The sequence below is a fragment of the Rattus norvegicus genome, chromosome 18 (assembly GCF_036323735.1).
Source record: "Rattus norvegicus strain BN/NHsdMcwi chromosome 18, GRCr8, whole genome shotgun sequence".
NCBI lineage: Eukaryota > Metazoa > Chordata > Mammalia > Rodentia > Muridae > Rattus > Rattus norvegicus.
In genome coordinates, this window is record NC_086036.1 from 35,643,709 (window position 1) to 35,664,725 (window position 21,017).

General features: G+C 41.6%; 2 protein-coding genes across 4 annotated transcripts in view; both read right to left on the minus strand.

Annotated features, from left to right (window-relative positions):
- The window catches only part of Dpysl3 (dihydropyrimidinase-like 3), a 105,796-nt gene that overhangs the window by 18,352 nt on the left and 66,427 nt on the right, over nt 1-21,017 (minus strand). For all 3 annotated transcript variants that reach the window (NM_001398556.1, NM_012934.2, XM_006254671.5), the window contains 5 exon segments: nt 6,536-6,616; nt 7,410-7,471; nt 10,986-11,150; nt 13,678-13,862; nt 16,274-16,362. In NM_001398556.1, coding sequence (NP_001385485.1) covers nt 6,536-6,616; nt 7,410-7,471; nt 10,986-11,150; nt 13,678-13,862; nt 16,274-16,362 — 582 coding nt within the window.
- LOC134482939 (rhox homeobox family member 1-like) lies at nt 3,358-6,529 on the minus strand. Its single transcript, XM_063277655.1, has 2 exons — nt 4,916-6,529; nt 3,358-4,825 (listed from the first exon to the last, which is right to left on the minus strand). The coding sequence occupies exons 1-2, from the start codon at nt 5,000-5,002 to the stop codon at nt 4,418-4,420; spliced, it is 495 nt and encodes a 164-aa protein (XP_063133725.1). The 5' UTR covers nt 5,003-6,529; the 3' UTR covers nt 3,358-4,417.

The window sequence follows — 21,017 nt, forward strand, 5'->3', positions numbered from 1 at the left end:
CTTAAGCCTCTCTTTTTGTGTTGTTAGTAATCCAAATTAAGAGGGATGTTAACGAAAGTGCCTATACGTGGTGGGATCCTTGATGGGATGTGGGAGTCACCTCACAAAACATAGAACATCAGTCAAACAGGGTTAATTTATTCATTTGTCCCAGAACTGCTGGATAAGAGCCTCAGGTCAGACTGAAAATATGACCTTGAGTCAAGATCTATAGGGCTTTTTCAGCTTAAGATCTGCAAAAATCTGTGCCAAGTTATTCCACCAATCAGGATCTAGAGATAGGGGATTTCCTTAGGAGCAAGTCTTTGTTGTACATTTATCCTGCTCACATTGGTTGGGATATTCAACTGTAGCCGGGGACTTGACTTGTCTAACATTCATGCCATAATTTGTCAACCAGGATGGGACTTGTCTTACGTTCACATCTTAACACGTTCACATCTTAACTTTCCAACCAGGATGTCAGTTACCCACAGACATATCTCTTCCTGCCAAGAGAGATATCAGTTCCAGGGAGGTCTTGGGAACTTAAAACTTTATTTGACCCCTACCCAAAATGATAGTCTTATTCTAAATCGGTCTCTTTTATCTTGGGGTCCCTCCAGGGACAGCTTATAAAGGCAAATACCATAAAAACTCATGCACAGATGCAGGAAATGTTGCTGGGTGGTTGGTTCAGGTCCAAACTTACTGTGGCTAACTTTACAAAGCAGCTCTAACTGACTTCTGTTGTGATTGGCTTCCAAGAACACCAAAGCACAGAACATCCTAGTAACTGCAGTAGCAACATGTGGGAAAGTTTCCTTATGGCATTAATGATACCATAAAATGGCAGGCTAGACAAGTAACAGTTACCTCAGACTTAACATCCTACCTACAACTTGATTGAATTTGGGATCACCTAGGAGACTTGTTTGTTGAGACATACTTCCTTCTGGGTGTATCTCCGGATTAACTGAGGGTGGGTCAAATTGTTCGAGACAATTAAATCAGCCAACAGAAAGCCAAGGGCCCAGCTTTTGGGAGGCAGAGGCAGGCAGATATCTGAGTTCAAAGCCATCCTGGTCTGCAGATCGGGTTCCAGAACAGTTAGGGCTATACAGAGAAACCCTGTCTCAAACAAACAAACAAAACCAAATAAATTGGGAGTGGAGATGGGGTGGGGGTGGGGCTGGGGAACACACAGAAGAAAGCCTGCAGAACTTACTACATCACATATAAAAAATTCTCTAAACACCTCAGAGGCTGATTTTACTAGCAAACTACTTCCATTTTGTCTTCTGGCCATTCTCATTGATTTTCTTCCAGACTCCTGTAAGAGATCTTCCTGAGGAGGCACATAAAGGTTATGGTTTACAATGGTTCTGCCTTCTATGAACTGTCTTCTGGTCACGTGTGTTGACACAGGATGAAGTCAGTTTATCGAGGTCAAACACTGCTTTCCACAAGTATATCACAACAATAATGACTTTACTATTCTGGTTACTGCACAGCTGTGGCTTGCTCCAATGAGGAAATGACCCTTGCTTTGTTTTTACTTGGAACATAGTGGTTACAGAGTAAATATGTTTCTTTTTAAATGTTTTGTTTATTTTAATTCAAATATGATTACATTACTTTCCCCTTTCCCTTTCTTCCTTCCAATCCCTCCCACATACCCCCTGCCCCAACTCCCTCTCAAAAGCATGGCCTTTTGGCCTGCTTTTTTGTTTTTGTTTTTTAATAGTTGCTACATATCTGTAATTGCAGTAATATATAATCAACCTGTTGAGTCTTTTTAGAGGGGCTTTAATGCCCATAATTTCAGGGCTAACTAATTTGTATTAGATAACCAGCTGGAGACTCATCCTGGCAGAGGCTAATTCTCCTTTTATCAACAGTCATTTGTTGCCTGTAATTCTCTGCCTAGGGTACAGGGCCCATGTATTTTCCTCTTCTGTATTACCATATTCATTAGTGTTCTTGCTTGGGTCTTGTTTTGACAGCCATAAGGTGGTGACAACATGGGAGAAACTTCTAGGAGACTCAGTCTCACAGCTGACTTCCTAGTCCTGTGTTTCTTACAACCTTTTGGATTCCTCCAGTGGTCCTTGAGTGTTAGAGGAGCTGTGTTGTTGCTATATTCACTGAGGCAGCACTTCTCTGTGTTTGACCCGGTGTGGTTTCTGGCGATTGTCTCTGTTTACTGCAAAGGGAAGCTTCTTTAATGAAGAGTGGGAGATACATTTCTCCATGGGTTTAAGGACACAACTCAATGTGTCATTTAAGAAAGCTCAGCCTAGCTTGGCAATTTGGAAGATTTGAAAATTGTCCTTGTTTGTACCCAAAGGAGATTTCATTTTGCTCTTGCTTTTGTAGAAGCACAGCACGGAAACTCTGAGGATAGCAGCTGCCTTCATTTAGATGACGTGATAGAATCTTCAGCTCAAGCTGAGTCTAATAAATACACACCAGAAACTCATCCAAATGGAAAAATGCCCCAATTCTTTTTCCTTATGGAGAGCAGAGCGTTCCAAGGTCAGGAAGCGGTGGGATGAAGAGGAGCTAGGGGAGCCAGGGGGCATCTGCTGAGGAGCCACAGGGGGCAACTTTGGAATTGAGAAATGGCATGTCAGGCCCTGTAGTACCTACAGGCCTGAAATACAAGGAGGATGTTGGATTCCATGGCAGCAGGGGAAGAACTGGGGCCTCTGGCTGCTGGGCTGAACACATGAAAAAGGGGAAGGGGTACAGTTCCAGCACCCATGGGTCCATCCCCTGAAAGCAAGGCAAACCGGGCCCTCTGTGTGAAAAGATTTCATTAAGTTTGGGTGTGGAGAGACATGGGAAGAAAGCACATCGTCACATTAATTAACTTTCTTGGTCACAAGTCACCTCCTCCGCTCTCAAGATACTGCTGAGACTCTGAAATCACAACAGCTAGAGCCCTGTATTATGGGACATGAAGAGTAAAGGCGTCCCAGACACACTATCTCCCAGTAAAGATGCCTACTGGGGCACACCAATGTAGGGGCTAAATCTGCTTCTACTGGCTATTCATTACGATCTTGAAGCCAGTGATAACATCCTGTTGAACCTGAAAATGAATGGTTCATTTTTTTTTTCTTTTTTTCAGAGCTGGGGACCGAACCCAGGGCCTTGCGCTTGCTAGGCAAGCGCTCTACCACTGAGCTAAATCCCCAACCCCATGGTTCATTTTTTTAAAAAGCTATTTTATTTACTTACATCCCAAAGACTACCCCTTTCCCAGTCCCCCCTCCCAGAGGTATTCATAAATGTAAACAGTGAATAAATCTGGTGGCTGTATTTGTTTTTAACCTTATGTTAGTCCCCAATAACTGCACAGAGAAACTAAGCTTTATTTACTGATTTTATTTAAAATAGGCATGGGAACAACATTTTAAAGGCTTGGACATCAGTCAGGTGTAATGGCACACAGATTTAATCCCTGTACATGGGAGTCAGCATCAGGCAGATCTATCTCTGTGAGTTCAAGGACAGCCTAAGCTGTGGGGTGAAAATGGAAGCAGTCAAAGAACACAAAAGCTAGCCAATAAGCTACTCTTGTATGTCTGATGACCAGTGTCCGACCTCTGGTTATCTTCTGAAGAAGAGGGGAGTAGTTCGTGAAGGTTGAGCTATGCAAAGCCTGCTTCTGCTTGCCTCAACAGCCAAGCGCCTGGCACCAGGTGTTCAAGAGACGATGGATGAAGGAACTGTGCTCCTCATTGTTAATGCCATCAGATGGACTGAGACCTCCTCCTTTTCTTGCTGGCTCCTCCTAGCAGAGGCCGATGCTAAGTGCATATCACCAAGCAGGTCTGTGCATCCCTCCCCTTAGGAAGCTCAGGAAATGGGTAGGGAATGGCTTCGCTTCCTACAGTTGATCAGTGTGGGCCTTGGAGCTCTTGCTTTCGTCATTTCTCCAGCAAGTTATTCAACGTGGTTTCTAGGAAACCAGTGGATCTCCATAAGTCCTAAATTCATGATTATGGAAGGCTCTGAGATCTGCAGTCCTGGATCAGATTTCTGGCTTTGAAGAAATGCTGCCTTACGATAGAGAATATCATATAGCTCTGGCTCTCCCTCAAAGCCTTTTGTCTAATATAGCCTGGTTTCCTAGACTGTCCAGTCCATCCTCGTTGTTTTCACTTCCATGACTTGCTCTCCCCTTGTTGTTTTTCTTCACACAGACTGGGAGGCTCAAGTGTTTATTTCACAGTTTTGTTTTGTTTTTTTGTTTTTGTTTTTTGTTTTGTTTGTTTGTTTGTTTTTAAGTCAGGGTCTCCATATGTAGCTATGGCTGGCCTTGAACTAACAACTTTTTCCCCTGTTTCCTAATACTCGGATCTTCACTGCTGAAAGGGGTTAGGTTGCTCCTGGACTAGGATGGCACTCCAGGGCTTCTCCAAAAACTTTAGGGAAAGGTACTTTGGGTACCATCAGGGGTACAACTGAACGTATGTAGGCACTGATTTTTCCTATACTTGGCTCTTCTTATCTTAAACCAACGGTGCACTTCAGATTCTCCCAAATACAGGCACTTCGCAAGGTTCTTCTTTGTGATCACATCAGGGTACTGAGCTTCTTGAAAAACACTCTCCAGTTTGCTCAGCTGCCAGGGTGTCAAACCTCTGCGGATCCGTGGTCGAGTGCGCCGGGGCTGGGATTGGAGCTGTGGCTGTGACTGTGGTTGTAGAACTCTGGCAATTGAGGTCTCCCATCCCTCCAACTGTAGCTGTTTCGGACTTTGATGGTTCCCTTGACTGGAGAAAGCGACAGCACCACCAAGGTTGATCAAGTTGACTGCGACATTCGTATCACCCTGTTGGTTAAACAGAGACTGGTACTCGGGTTTGTCCTCAAAGCCTAGAGCACATTCACAGAAAAAGATGTTCTCTTCTGCAGCTCTCACCTCTTGCTCATCCTCGATTTCCACCTCAATCTCAGGCACCTCCACGTTGTAGAAATTGGGGTTATGGTTATAGTATGTGGATCCCATGTCTTGAACTCTGTAGAAGTAGCCTTGCCTTCACAAATAAGGATGTGGTCAGCGTAGTCCAACAGTCAGTGTCTATCTTACTCTGGAGAGGTTGGCAATCCCAGAGTTGCTCAGTGCACGAAGCTGGACTTCTCCGCAGTCTCAATCTGGAGCAGAAGGCTGAAAGGGATCCCGTTGGGCTATGTTCTTTCCGTCTTTGTTGAAGTCCCAAAGAACGAACGTGGTCCTACTTTCAGCGAAGGAGCGCCGACCAGCAGGATAAGTAACTTGCCAGCAAGACGGAGGGCAAAAGCAAAATTTCCTTCTATCGCGCGTCCTTTTATCTGGGTTGCGGCCAAAAGGTACCGCCCACATTTAGGGAGGGTCTCATGTCAAATAGTACAGGAAAAATCTCTGGTAGTTGGGCACGGTAGCACACACCTTCAATCCGGGAGCTCCAGAGGTAGAGGCAACAGGATCTCTTTAATTCCATGGGGGGTGGTATTGTATATAGAAAGTTCCAGATAAGCCAGAGCTAGTTAGTAAGATGCTGCCTCAGAAGAGGTATGGGGTAGGAAGAAGAGGTAGAGGTAAAGGAGGGGGCGGAGGGGTAGAGAGAAAGAGCGGGGGTGGGGGTGGGGGGGGGAGGCGGCTGTACACGGTCTTGCTCAGGAATTTGTTTTTGTTGATTCCAGATGCAATCAAAAGGACAACCAAGACCACAGCCAATCTTTTCTTTCTACTCAGACGTTTCTAGATGTAAACTCTTTTTAGGGACAGAAGACTTAGCAGGTCACTTTTAGATATTCCTGCCTTCACTTCATAACTAAATAAGTATCTAAGTTGAAGTTGCTGCTTCAAATTTAAAAACAAGTGAAGAAGACGACATTGGGTAAACTATAAACAAAAGCGATACATTTAGTAACAGGATTTTGGTGACATTAATTTGAATATTCTTTTTTTGTTTGGGTTTTGGTTTCCTGAAACAGGGTCTCACTATGTAGCTTTGATTGTCCTGGAACTCACAGTACTACCTTTCTTCTGCTTCCTTAGTTCTGGGATTAAAGGTGTATACCACTACCTGACCTTAAGACTTGTTTTTGTGTTTTGTTTTGATTTTGAGACAGGCCTCTTCTGTGTAGTCCTGGATGTCCTTAAAGTGGATTTGTAGGCCAAGCTGGCCTCAAATTCAGAGAGCCTACTGCCTCTGCCTCCAAAGTGCTAGGGTTCAAGGTGTTTGCCACTACTGCCTGGCTGGCTGAAGGTTAGTTCTGTAAGAACTGAAATACACTGATTACAGCCAAGAATAAAAAGCTAGCTGTCACTTCTAATTGCCTTGAACCTTTGATGATGCTCCTTTCTCTGCAGACCCAATGTTGGAATTAAAATGTGAGCTCAGAGCTGTAAGCTTTTTGAGCATGGATTTTTGTCTCTAACGATGTGTTTATGGCAAAGTCACGAAGACTTGTCGTATTCAAGTCATGCTGAAGAGAAGAAATGGATGGGATGTAGACCCACGTTCACACAGAATGCTCAATCACTCCATGTGGTTACCTGGGCAATGATGTCTCCATTCTCGGCATGAACTTGAGCAATGGCCCCCAGTTCTCCCAGGCAGGTGAAGATCTCATAGAGCTAAAACAGAAGTGAACAGCATCACAGACTCCCTTAGCAGCTTGACATAAAGGTCAGTTACTAAAACCAGGACTGAAACGGTCTTAAAACAGAGAGGAATGTAGTTCAAAGAGGCTTTGTCTCTATAAAAGATTTGTCAGGCGTTACACCCAGTCCAGACCAATATCTAAGAAGTCTTCTATTGGGCATCCAGATCTAAGGGAATAATTTTCCATTGAGCTTAGACATGGTATCATTTTTTTTTTCAACAGTGCTCCAAAACCCCTCACGAGCCTGGTCAAAGCTAATGCACATATTCAAACTCTTACTCTGAGTTAGACAAAATTACCATTACTTTCCACCAAGAAGATAAGAGTACTAATTTCTTGCATTTCCTGCAATCGTTTCAGATCTATCAAAACTCTTGCACATTCATGATTTACTAGGAAAAGACAAACTGATAAAAATATGACAGTCACACAGGCACAACTGGCAGAAAGCCCACCTGACTCTATAAGGCAGAGAATTCCACATTTTCACCAGGTTTGTGATAAATTTGGAGACAGCAGATTTCCCTTATTCTTTAAGACAACTGTTGGCAGCAGAAATTCAAGCCCCTCTCTGCTTTACCATAGACACTCAACCTATAACCTTCTTTAAAATGTAGTACAGACAGCAAGGGCTTCAATATACAACCTTGCACAGTAGCCTCCCACAGTAACCACAGTGACTCATGTCCTAATGACCAAGGTCATCAGCAACAATAGGAAACCCATGCAGACCATCCAGACCACCCAGCCAAATGGGTTGTTACCTCTGTGTTGGACACTTGATATAAATCCTTGTATGCCATGTAAACCATGAAGGAGTTAACGCCTGCCAGACAAGGAAAGGAAAAATTTCAGGAAAAAGACAGTATTAATTATCACCACCACCTTCTCTTGTCTATCACGCCCGCACTGGCCCTGAGCACATCACTCAGGGGTCTGTCCAATAGAAGTGAAGACATTTGGAATGCTTTTATCTTATCATGCCCTTTCTCATCCTGTAAAATCCATAGTTTGTAATTAGTGTCTTGGCAGAATGGTGTCACCTTCTGCATCTTTTGCTAACTACAGTTCCCAGCATTGCAGAGTTTAGAAGATCAATAACTGACATTGTTTGAGGAAGCAGACACTAGAGAAGTCTCAGTAACACATAAACTGTGCACGAACTCTATGGGTTGTGGTATCTGAGTGTGGCATAACACCACAATCACCTGGGAATGCTCACCTTCTGGGCCTCTGTTTCCTCCCCCTGTAAATTGGAAAATAATTCCCACCTCATAAGGAAGTAGTTCACCATTAAAGGAGCCAATGCTTTGAAGACTTTTAGTCCCTGTGAGGCAAGCATTTGGTCTCCACAGTGGATTTATTTCACTATTTGGTGAATGACTGTTTTATACTAAGCTACAGGCTGATGTGCCTAAGAAGAGAAAGAGGACAATAAAACTAACCTTAGAAAACTACTTTTGGGATAAGTCTGAAAGCATGTAATTCTATTATTGGGGAGACTGAGGCAGGAAGATTGCTATAAAATTTCCTTTCTATCCCTTGGTGCACCCTGTGAGTTTAGCCAGTAAGGCTGGGTTACAGAGCATCTGGCTAGCCAGTAAGGCTTTGTATGAAAATAAAACAAAGGCCAAAGCCCAGAAAATCCTGCATCCTCCCTAAAAAATGTTTCTAAGTTGTAGAAGGTACATACTTACATGATGTGTTATTTCCTATCATGGAACTTATACTTTTGAATACACACATGTACAGCACATGTACACATGCATTCATACACACACAACACACACATTTTTTGTAAGTATACTACTTTCCCTCCATTCTTTACAATCTGTTTAAAGAATGAGCCAGGTGGTGGTAGCACATGGCTTTAATTCCAGCACTCAGAGGCGGAGGCAGGCAACAATCTGTGAGTTCAAGTTCAGCCTGGTCTACAAAGCAAGATCAAGGACAGCCAAGGCTACACAGAGAAACCCTGTCTCAGAAAGAAAAGAATCTAGTTTTTTATCTAAAAATGCCATGACTTTTATAATAAAGGGGTGCAGACTATATACTCAGTATGGTGGTTTTGATGGGAATGCCCCATAGACTCAATTATTTGAATAGTCATCAGGGAGTGGCAATACTTGACAGAGATTAAAGTGTAACCTTTGTTGAAGTTAGTATGGCCTGTTGAAGGAATTTTGTCACTGGGGGAGGGGCGGGGTTTGGAGTTTCACGTGTTCAAGCAAGACTCAGTGTCTTTCTCTCTTTCTGCTACCTACTGATCCAAATGTCTAACTTTCAGCTACCTCTCTGGCCCCATGTTTGTGTGGTGCCATGCTTCCTGGCATGGTGATAAGGGAGTAAACCTCTGAAACTGTAAGCTAGTCTCAATGAAGTGTTTCATCTTTATAAGAGCTGCTGTGGTCATGGTGTCTTAACAGCAAAGGAACACTGACTAAGGCGACTAAGATGCTAAGTTGGAAGAATGACTCTTTCACACACACTATCTGAACTTCAAATGTAGAAACAAAAACAAATGTAAAACCTGGCTTCAGTGAATTAGCAGAGTGGACAGATAGCAATCTGGGCCTTGAAGCTATACCTTGTACTTTCATACTAAAGCCAGCAGCATTATAGGAAAAGATCTATTCAATTTTCAACCAAAATAAATAAGTAGGTAGGATGGCAGAACAGAAAATCATTTTGAGGAAAGGAAAATTATTTTGGTTTAACCATTAGGGTCAGCTTAGCCCACAGTCTCCCCAGCCAAAAGTGGATTATAGTTCAAGAATGTCCCTACTCGGCGTGGGTCAGCTCAGGGCAGTTTTCCACAATATTCCCATTTCCAAAAACCTCCAAGTCATTCTTGGAATGACCCAGGTTCTGTGTTCTCCTTAAAGCCACTGAATTTTCAATTGCAGTTAAGATGCTTCGAATGACAGGTAACCGAGAAAGAGAACAGGGCTATTTGTTTGTTTTGTGTTCTTGAGGATAGGGCAGGACTTATAGAGTGCAGCAAGGGATACAAAGGAAAAGGCATCCTCTGAGGGAGCATCCTCTTTCCCCACAACACAGACACATGATGTTTCCCTGAAGTTTTTGCACAATGGCCAGACAAGCTTTGAAGCGTCCAGTCTGCTGCTTTTCTTTCCAGTCCAGTGCTTTCCTTTGCAGTGGACCTTCAGCAAAGGCTGTTGTTTATCCATCTCTGATATCCTTAATCACCTTACAAAGCTGCGCTCATGGCACACATTTGCATAAGTATGTGTGTTCCTGTGGGTATAAAGTGTCTGATGATCAGAACAGAAGAAGAAAGAGACCAGAAGAATCAAAGCTAATAATGGAACCAAAATAATCATTGCAGTGAGAGGCTCCCTGCCAACACACACACACACACACACACACACACACACACACACACACACACACACTGCATTTTTTCATTACTAACTGTAGAATCAATCTAACCTTGCTCCTGGCATGTCTTAGACTTCATTAAAGTTATGTCATTATTATATAATATTAACAATTTGGTCTTATAAAACTGATCAAGGTTAGAACCTTTGCTCTCAGATTTGTTAGGAATGTGACCTCAGGTAGGATCAGTCACCTTGCCTCAGTTTCTTAATTTGTAAAACTGGCATTAATGCATCGTGCTGGTTAGTTTCATGTCAACATGATTCAAGCAAGAGTCATTTTGGAAGAGGCAACCCCAGCTGAGAAAATGTCTCTACCTGTGGGCAAGCCTGTACTGCATTTTCTTGATTGATGGCTGGAATGGGAAGATCTAGCTCACTGTGGACAGCCATCCCTGGTTTGGTATTCCTAGGTGGTATACGGGACAGACTGAGCAAGCCACCAGAAGCAAGCTAGTAAGAAGTGCTTCTTCAAGCTCTGTACTTCAATTCCTATCTCCAGATTCCCGTCCTTCTTGAATTCATGTCCTGACTCCCTTCAGTGACGAGCTACCAGCTGTAAGTGAAATAAACCCTCTCTTCCTCGAGTTGCTTTTTGTTGTGGTGTTTAATCACAGTGATAACAACCTAAGATACCGATGGAGGTCAGAGCATCATCTTTGTGTAGCTCTTATTACCTATTAAACGTCATCCCAGGCAGTGACTCTGACTCTGCTCTTCCGGCTGTGATGTGACTAACAACATTTATCCCATGGAGACCCTGCACGTAGGATCCTACATGTAAAGTTGCATAAATACAACATGCCTGGAACAAAGTAAAAGTCCCTCACACAGCGCTCATATTTAAGGTACCAGATTCTAACCTAGAGGAGTAGGATACTGTGGGAGACACAGAGAAGGCAGCAAAGAGATGGGCCTGGAGAGCTTGCTTTGGCTCACCTTTTTCCTTACTGAGGTTCTGCACCTCTTGCTTGACGCTGTCATTCCAGTGGGTGATGTCCACATGCAAAGCATAGTCACAGCAGCTCTTCCCGTCAGCCCACTCACGCCACTTTTCATAGGCCTCGGTCAGGCTAGACTCAGGTTCAGGTACCACATGGTCAACTGAAAGACAGAGGGTAAAGTGGGTGACTCAGAAGCAGCTCCGTCTCCCCGCCCCCACCATTCCTTCTCTTTCCTGTGTAGCTAACTCTGGGACTGGAACAAATTACTAGCTTTCTGAAGCCTCAGTTTTCTCTCCTTAAGAGTAGGTGTTAAGTAGATGGGGAACATGTTTTGATAGTATTTTTCATCTGAGTTTGCCATATGATTAAGTTAAAAAAATGCATACAGAAGGTGCTTCACTGAAACGAGGTGCATACTAAGTGTTCAGTAAGTGTTAGGTCCTCATGACTACCTGCTATTTATATGCTGTGACTACTGGTTCTGAGTCACTATAATGACCAAAGCTGTGTTCTCTTCCCTGGATAGAAAGAAGTTTTAGATGTATAGCAGGCATGAGTAACCAAAGCCCATGAACTTGCTAACAAGAACCGGTTTCTTTGAATTCAAACCCACTTTTCTCTGCAACCATAGGTGATACATAGTTTTAAATAACTGTGGGTGTATCTTCATCTGTCTGAGTCAGCTGATGGGTGGAGCCTCTCAGAAGACAGCCATGTTAGTTTCCTGTCTCAAGTGTACCAGAGCATCATTAATAGTGTTGGAGATTGGTGCTTGTCCATGGAATGGGTCTTACGTTGGGCCAGTTATAGGTTGGCCTTTCCCTCAGTCTCTGGTCCACCCACAGACCCTTCTTTTCTTATAGACAGGATGAATTTTGGGTCTAGGATTTGGTAGGTGGGTTGGTGTCCCTATCACTCCATTGGAAGGATTTGGGGGTGGCAGGAGGGGGTAAAGTGAATAAGTAAAGAAAAAATAGTTAAAACACTAATTGAGGCATGGCAGTAATTAATCCCAATACTTGGGAGGCTTGCTGGAAACTTAAAACCAACCTAGCGTAAATAGCAAGATCCTATCACAAAACAAAACAAACAAAATACATCACACCTAAGTTAATATAAATGATACTAAATAAAATTATGTTTGACTATTTCAAAACTAATAATTGTGGTTGTTAGAGTAGGGATTAGGCAACGGCTCCACTCACATCCATCCTTTATCAGGTAGCTGAGGTAAAGTGTGAAATTGATTTAACTTTCCAGAGAAGGACACTGAGATATGTATCCAAAATCTGGACATTTTCCAAACCAGACTCTACTTATTCTCATGCCTAAGCCTTGTACCTAGGAAAATCAGTGGTAGATGTTGACAGCATTTAGCTTCTAGAGTATACGTTGAAGCATTTACGTAAACGAGAAACCAGAAGTGACCAAAGTTGAAAAACATGTTTTAGTTAAAAACATAGAGACACTTTCACAGAGTGGTGAGAGACACCTATTTTAAAAGCTGTGGTAGAATGTGAGCAAATGACTGACTGGACAGACATTCATGATCCACCACTTAGTGAAAAGAATCAAAGCTATAAATATGGCCCAGATATGAGGATGCTACTGTGAAATTGGAACCCGCATAGTAACTCTAACAGGGAAGTAGGGCTATGTGGATCCTTTGCTTTCCACATAGCTAGTGTTTCTAAGTTATTGATGAGGAGCAAGAATGTATCTGTGGCTCCTTGTAAGTTTTATTCTTCTAAAAGTCCCATCTGCCCTCTGCTCCTTCACCAAGGCAGAAGGCCAAGCAGACGGGACTTTACAAGCTTGCAGAACAGGCCCAATTCCTGGTCCAGATGGCAGCCAGCCAAACCAAAGCAAGACCATGCATTTCCTCTGTCAACAGAGCCCAAGTGCACTGATCGGAAAATATAATGCATCCAGTTACATTACTAATGTCTTCAAGGACACTAGGGCTTTCCTGGGCAGACAGCTGCTGAGAAGTCAGCTGGCTTCCTCCTATCAGCTGAGGGAAAGGGCCCTGGCCTCCTTGGACTACACCTTTTATGGCTTTGCTAAAGTTGAACCCTGCTAGTGGTTCAGTCAAAAGGAAGGTCAAGACAGACTGTAGTTCTGGCTCAGGCTGCTCTGTGCCTGTAGGTAGAGGAATAGGCTGCTAAGTAAATAGTTCTCTGTCTCCCAGGTTTGAGGCTAGCTCTGGGCCAGTACCCAGTGCATTGAGATTCCTTGGAACAAGGACTGCCCGAAATACTATCAGTTCTGTACTCCAATAACATGCAATTTCCCAAGGTTCTCCAGAATTAGTAGTCACCACAAGTAAAACAAAAGAAAAATAAAGGAAACCACTCACAGCTTTCCTAATCTTAAAAATACAAATTGGTCAAAATAGAGCAAAAGACCCAATAGCACCAAATCCACTGAAACCCACTAATCTTCCAAGAACTGTCAGTCTCAATGACCATTCTCTTGGATGTATCTTTCTCTGGTTGCTTTCAGTGTCATTAAGCTCTTGGGCCTCCTTGTGTAATTACAGGATGTTGGCAGTTTTCCTGGCTTTCCCACACCTAGGAACATAGATTCCATGAACCAACTTGAGAGAAGCGTGTCTGGTTTCAGTATTTTCAGAGGGCAGGTGTTTGCACCTTTGTCAAACATACAGAGCTGGGCAGCAGACTTACTGATCATGGTGGTTCCTCCCGCTAAGGCAGCCTTTGTCCCTTGGAAGAAATCGTCCACTGTGGTCATCCCCTTGTAAGGCATCTGGAAGTGGGTATGGACATCAATGCCTCCAGGCATCACCATCTTCCCATTGGCCTCAATGGTCTTCACACCTCCAGGGACAATCAGATTGTCTCCAATTTGCCTAGTGAGACAGTAGGACAACTGGCAATTAATGGAGCAACTCTCAAGACAAGCCTAGGATGTAAGGATTTTAGACATTGGGGTCTTCAAAGACACAAGCCCTTCAGCCTTTAAACAAAGACAGATAGCTGTGTATATAAAACTCCTTTTATGGACACAGAATCATCTGCATGGTATGATGTATTATAGTTTTGTACTGAAATCTATAGATCACCAATGTTGAGAACAGAGCTTGTGACTAATGTTTTTACATAACTATTTTCATTATTTCTTTCACTTTGATTTTTCTTCTAATGGTATAGGATGACACTGGGGAAAGCTACGAGGTGTGAAACAAATGACTGTTAGACACAACAGAAGATAATGTTAGTACAACAACAGGTATGGGGACTTAGTCATCTCCTAAGTAGGTTCTCTGCTTCTGCTTGAGTCACCACCCTCCTCAAGCTCCTTTTTCTTACTCCACCATTCTGTGATCAGCTAATAGTGGGTTCTTGCAGATGCATAAGGACAGAGTCAAACGTGCAGCTCTCTCCCACACCCACCACTTTTGTATGGTCAATATTTCAATAGAGGCTTCGGACAAGGAAGGATGATTATGGTGACCCAGAAAGCTTCAGAGCATCATAGGAAAGAGTCGGGGAAGAAGCTGTTTGAGCAATTAAATGAGAGTTTCAAAGGTTCATCTCACAAGAATGTGATAACTATTCCCCACAAGGCTGTTAGCACGTCAGTCATTGCAACATTGTCTGATTTTTTCATTTTATTTTTCATTTTATTTTTTTAGCTTTTATTTTTGCATCTGGCTAAGCCTGTCTCCACAGTATACCTAGGATTCACAGTTTATACTAACATTAAATATCTCCTACCTTGGGCACATGTGTGCCCCACTACTTGTAGTGTAAATATTTTCCCTTCTGTACATAATAGCCCCAAAATATTCTCTTGGGGTAGTAAAAAGTCCACCACTGACCAGCAAACGGTAGAATCACAGCTAATGTGTTCCTGATATGTCTAAGAGGTCAGCTTTACCGCATCAGCATGGGGCTATTCCAGGGCCACCACAATTCAAAACACACTGTGAGAGAAAAAATGCAGCCTCTGACTGTAATTCTACTTTAGTCTAGATACTGCCCAGTCCTGTTCCTGCTTTTCTCAGTTTTTCCTCCAGGAGAAATTGAGAACCAAGAGGATGAAGAACTGATGAATGTATGTGGTGTGTGTTTGTATAAATTTATATAAATTTTCCACTCATTTTTATAAATAGTGTAATATCCCATCTGAAGCAGCATGCCTCATCCACTTTCCTCCAGCACACTAAGTAAGACTACAGCGATCTCTAACATCTTAGCTTTTATCTTCTTGTGTAATCATTTTTCTGCTGGCATCCATGACTGACCTGTGTATGTATACTCCAGAAAGAGGCTACCAGGATTCACAGTCTTGGCTCTGTTAGTTATCAACCATGGCCAACTTAATATTTAATCTCACCATGTCTCAATTCTTTTGGTTGTAAAAGTAATAATTCCTCAGTAGAGCTGTGTAGACTAAAAGTTAATCCCTTGAAAACCCACAAAATACAATTAAGCATATTACACTAAACATCAGCTATTGTAATTAATGATTGCTCCCTCTAAATTTCATCTAGCCTGCTATTCTGTTCTTGATATTGGTATTACCTGAGAATGCTGGATCCTCTGGTCTTTTAAAGGACTATAAGGTCCCAAGGACTGAGGAATGCTGACTTGAACATGCAATGCCTACCATAAAATGTGACATAGCAAGTGTACACCACCTTACACAAATGCTTTGCCATTAGCAAGTAGCCCTGCTAACAGGATGAATTGGGTACTCTAGACATAAATGACATCTTATTAATATGATGGTGTAGCTTGCTGTTCATGATGTAATACCATGTAGATCAAATTCTGTTTTGAAATCCACTATTTAAAGAACTGATACTTAAACATTAACTGCCTATGATTCTTCTGTAAGAAGCTATTTCACCAAGAAATTGTAGAATCCAGATGAATGTGTTTGGAAAATAGGCCTGAAATGTATGCCTTATTTGTATCTGCTCTTTGAAGCCTTACCATTTTGTCAAGTTTACTTTTAAGTTTTCTCTCATGTAAAGCAGTATAGATAATAAAAAAGTCTGTGAATACCCTGATTTCACCTTAGAACATATTACATATGCCTTGGTATTTTCAGGATGCTATCACTCATGCACAATTCTCAACATCCTTAAGAATGGGGATCACATCATCCAATCATCTATGACCCATAGCATTCCCTTTAGTACAATTAGAATACATCCTCAGAATTTATCCTCTTGACTTATTCACTTCATAAAACCAAAGCCTCTTCCTCAGTAGAAAGGAAGTGGAAAAGGAGTAGGTTTCATGTACATACTTTATCAAGCCATCCTCCATGTAAATATCAGCATAAAAGGACTGATCATCGTTGACGATTCTCCCTCCCTTGATTAGAAGACGGTCACTCTGGAAAAGAAGGAAGACATGTATTACTATCACAGTACCTCAGGGAAGAGTATGCTGCCAGGGTCATCCCAACCCACCCTTTGAGACAGCTAGCAAGAAAGCACTGGGTAAGTGACCGATGTGTGCTCAGTGCATTGAATGTGTTGTTTTTGTTGGGGATCCAGTTCTAATTCAAACTAATCCAGTGTTCCACTTCCTGTATCTGCAAGTTGTCATTGTCATAGGCCTCTACGAATATTTATATTACCTACATTGTCTTAATAAAACACTCAGTTCATGTTAGTTACATTACAATTTTGTTAGTTGATGAAGTTGTAAAGTGAAAGAGAACCATTGTTGGAAAAATTATTGAAGTTATTTAACTTGGAAGGGGGGAGAAAGTATGATTTAGATGTGCTTCATTAAAGTAAGTATCTCTCAATTCTGTTAATGCATTTTCTGTGTTTTTTAATATCTATGATATGTAGGATTGAGTTTCATAAGAATGTTTTCCTACAACTATATGATGCACTTTGACTATGAATGAATACACATTTTTATTGATTTAATCATGGAAATAATAAACTCTTTTTTAAAAAATCCTGCAACTTAGATGAAATTTAAGAGTGATCCAATGTGGAATAATGAAAATATGATGTATAGTTTGTCACAAAAATACATATATATGTTCTGTATTTCAGAGGAACATAAATCAATGTCAGTACTGCGGATCACAGATTGCACTGAATGAATGGAAATCAGTATACGAGCTGTGTCTTTGTTGAGTCATGGACTAGAAAAATATTCCCAGAAGACTGGCTAAACAGAGCTATGGCATGGATAAAGATTACCATTTGATTGGATTTGATGAAGAGTTTAACTTACAGACATTCAATTCATCCATTCATTCATCCGTCTATCCATCCAGCCATCTGGCCACTGCCCCTCCACCCCCCTGATTCAGCAAATAATTATTTACAACTGTATAGACGGGGAACATGGACTTGTATAAAAGACTCAGGAGGTTACTGCCTTCATAGAACATAAAAGGTTTAGTTAAGTAATAAAGAGATAATATAAAACAATGTAGAATTGAATTCCATATCCTAGGACACAGGGGAGTTTGATTAGTTTAGGTACAAACTATGAAGAGTCTAGTAAGGGGAAAGAAATTTACGTGGGATAGCAATATAGAATTTTTGCAGAAGGGACAACCTGTATTGAGGTCAAATATTCCTCAAGGTAGAGGAAATACTTGTTTCTTTGAAAAGCTAAAGAAAATCAATTGGCAAAATTAAGGAGGTGAGTGGAACAAGAGGCAGGTGGCTGCTCACACTGAAATTGTTAAGTGTTTAATTTTGAATGAAAATATATTAATGCACATGGGACAATTATAAGCAAAGGAATAGGACAATGTGGAAAATGAAGTTTTATATCTCAGTGCTAAAAGATGATATTCCCCTTCACTACTAAGAGCTTTAGGAATAGATCAGGCTCCAGGTCAGAACCATTTAACTCTATCTTACTTTAATGTTCCTTCCCTGTCTCCTGCTGGAGAATACTGTTTTCAAATAAAAGATAGGTTCCGAGAAGAAAGTCCCATTGACAGTTGACCTCTGGATTCAGTAACGCAAGTTCTGATCAAGACTAGAAAATGGGAGATGATGCTTCTGTTCCATATGGGATACAGAAAATTACCTCTTAACTTCTGCTTCCAGGTGTTGCATGAGAATAAGAAATTTCATCATGTCTTATCATCAGGGGAGCCGATTTTTCAAATACACAGATTAATTATTTAGAAAAACTCTACAGCAAATATGCAGCAAAGAAGCAACATGGAGGTCCGAAAAGCTCCACCACAAACAGTCAACACCTCTGTAGCTCTAAGTTCTGTTCCCATGTCTGCTCTTGCTCTGATCCTGCATTGCCCAGTGTTTAGCTTGGTGATAAGACTATGAACATGGGACGTGCATTGCATATCAGACTCCGTGGCCCTTGCAAATATGTCCTCACTGCCTTTTTCCGAGTTCATGTGGCATCTAAAAACCATCTTCTTTGTCACACTGCTAGGTTAAATAATGTACTTGCCCGACTCTAGAGTAAATTTTACCTGCTTCTACTTCTATTAATTCTGCACAATTCTCATGTTCTCCAGAGGCTGATTTAGTCTCCTGACCAGGCAGACAGCTCTGCCCATGTTGGGAACATGTGTCTTTTCATCTTTCAGTTTTTATTCTCCAGAGCTGTTATATGCTCATCAAATGAATGAAAGAGGGCTGAGACATGGACAAGGGTTCTATTTTGTCAATGTAGATAGAATTCTATTTTGTCAATGTAGATAGAATGAGGTAGAAAGGCATCTACCTCACAAATTATATGACTTGACTATTCTGCTTGACTTTAAAGAGAAAGGATGAACCAGGAGTGGTGGTGCTTTTAATTCTAGTGCTAGGGAACAAAAGGCAGGTCGGTAGATCTCTGTGAACTCAAGACCATCCTGGTCTACATAGCAGCTTCCAGACCAGCCAGAGAGACATAGTGAGACTGTCTCAAAATAAAGAAATTAATTTTAAAATTTTTATAATTTTAGTTTTCAAAATTATGAGAAGGCTCTGGGTCCAAACTAATATATACCTGAGAAAATTATCCACACTCAGTCCCTGCCCTTATCTACAAATATGTATTTTATATGAGTTCTACACATGGCACTAACATAGCCACCAGCTAGCCTATAGCCAAGACACAGAGCAATACCAGAAAAACAAAAACAAAAACAAAAAATTCCAGTTCTGTATGTCAATGAGGGCAACATTTCCTGTAGGAACTGCCTGAGGAAACAATTGTGGTTAACTACACAAATTCATCTCCATGGCTCAGTCCTATTCTAAAGAGCTGTGGTGAGCCCAATACTGGAAAGGAGCCGCATTCTATCTGAACTAAATTGTGAGACAGGAATAATCTAAATCCTAAGCCCTGAACCACTTTCCTGGACAAGCAGTGACCTCAGCAAAGGGGTAATTGTTTTCTGGGTAGCCCTGATGTTCAGCATGGACAGCAGAAGGACCCAAGAGGAATCAACAATATTGGGATCACATCATTGGGTACTCTTCAAATAGTAATTAGATAAGCCCTTTCTGGCATAATGAGAAACTTTAGCAGAGTCCAAAGGCAAATAATAAACTTGGTATAGGTTTTTTTGGGGGGTGGAGTAGGACAGCAGGGCCCTGATCCATGGGTTATTAGTGTTGCTATTAATACTATTACTTGTTTCCATTATGCAGAGCAGAAATATAAAAGGTTGAACCAATGGGTCACAAGAATGTACATTCCCTGGGGACTCTTCAACTTGCTCTCCATTTCTGTCACAGTAACCCACTTGATTCATTTTATTCCCATGTACAAGGGCTGCAGTATGAAGAGAAGCCTAGGCCAACACTAAAAAATTTGACACTAAAGAATTTGAAAGGCAACTATTGAGATAGGTACTAAGGGACTGAATCAGAGAGCTGTAAAGAATATAACTACCAGGTAGGACGATCTTTACACACATAAAACAATTGTTTGTTACGAATTCATGGACTAGACTCACAGATACATGAATGACAGAATCAAAACCCAACAGTAAGTACAAACCCAACATCTGTGATTGTTATTGTCAACAAATCGTATATGGGTTGTGGCTTCTTATTTTCTATTCCTGGCACTGAATCATCCGAGCAACCACAGTCTAGTTCAGAATGCCCAGTCTTTGTCATACAATGGTAAACATAAAGAATTAGGATATTTTCAGAGCTTTCTGAGATAATTTGAATGGTACTCATGGTGGTGGATTGAAAAATATCCACTGGAGAGGCTGGAGTTTGAACACCTATTTCCCCATTGGCAGTGTTGTTTGGGGATGTGCTCCAGCCTTGTTGGAGGAAGTCTGTCACTTGGGGCAGGCTTTCAGAGTTTATAGCCTTGGCCCAGTTCTACTTTGCTTTCTCTGCCCTGTGTCTGCTTTTGCAGATATGATCTTTCAACTTCTTGTTCCACCACCTGCTGCCATGCCTCCCCCACCATTTTGGACTCTCCCTCCAGAACTATAAGCCAAATAAACTGTTTCTTCCATAAGTTGCTTTTAACCATGATGTTTTTTATCATGATAACAGAGCAACTACTTTAGTATCTATACTCAAAATGGAGTTTGACATCAGTAACTGAATGTATCACCTGGGGACCTACTTAGCCACTATGGGTTAAGCTCCTCAGTGTCTTGCAGCCCAGCAGGACTTCAGGCAGCTTGCTGATCGACTTGGTTCCAGTTATGTTCCTACTACTACTATGAGAATTCTAAAAAGAAAAAACACTTCCACAGGTGTGTGACCTTGAGTTAGAATTTACCCTCTAGAGCCTCAGTTTTTCAGTTGCTAGTTTGTTATTTGTTTTCTTTTATTAGCACAGAGTATATAAATAATACCTATTTTACCTCCTAGGATTGGTGTCAGGAATGAGAAGGACAGAAGAGAGAGAGCATCCCAGCAGATACCGTAATCATTTAATATCAATCCTATTATTCTTCTACTAGTATATCTGTGTTAATACCACTAAAAGCCTTTTCAAGTACCACATGTGAGAGACAGATTCAAGTACCTGTTTTCCCGATAGGGAGCTACACACAGGGGTAACTTATTCAA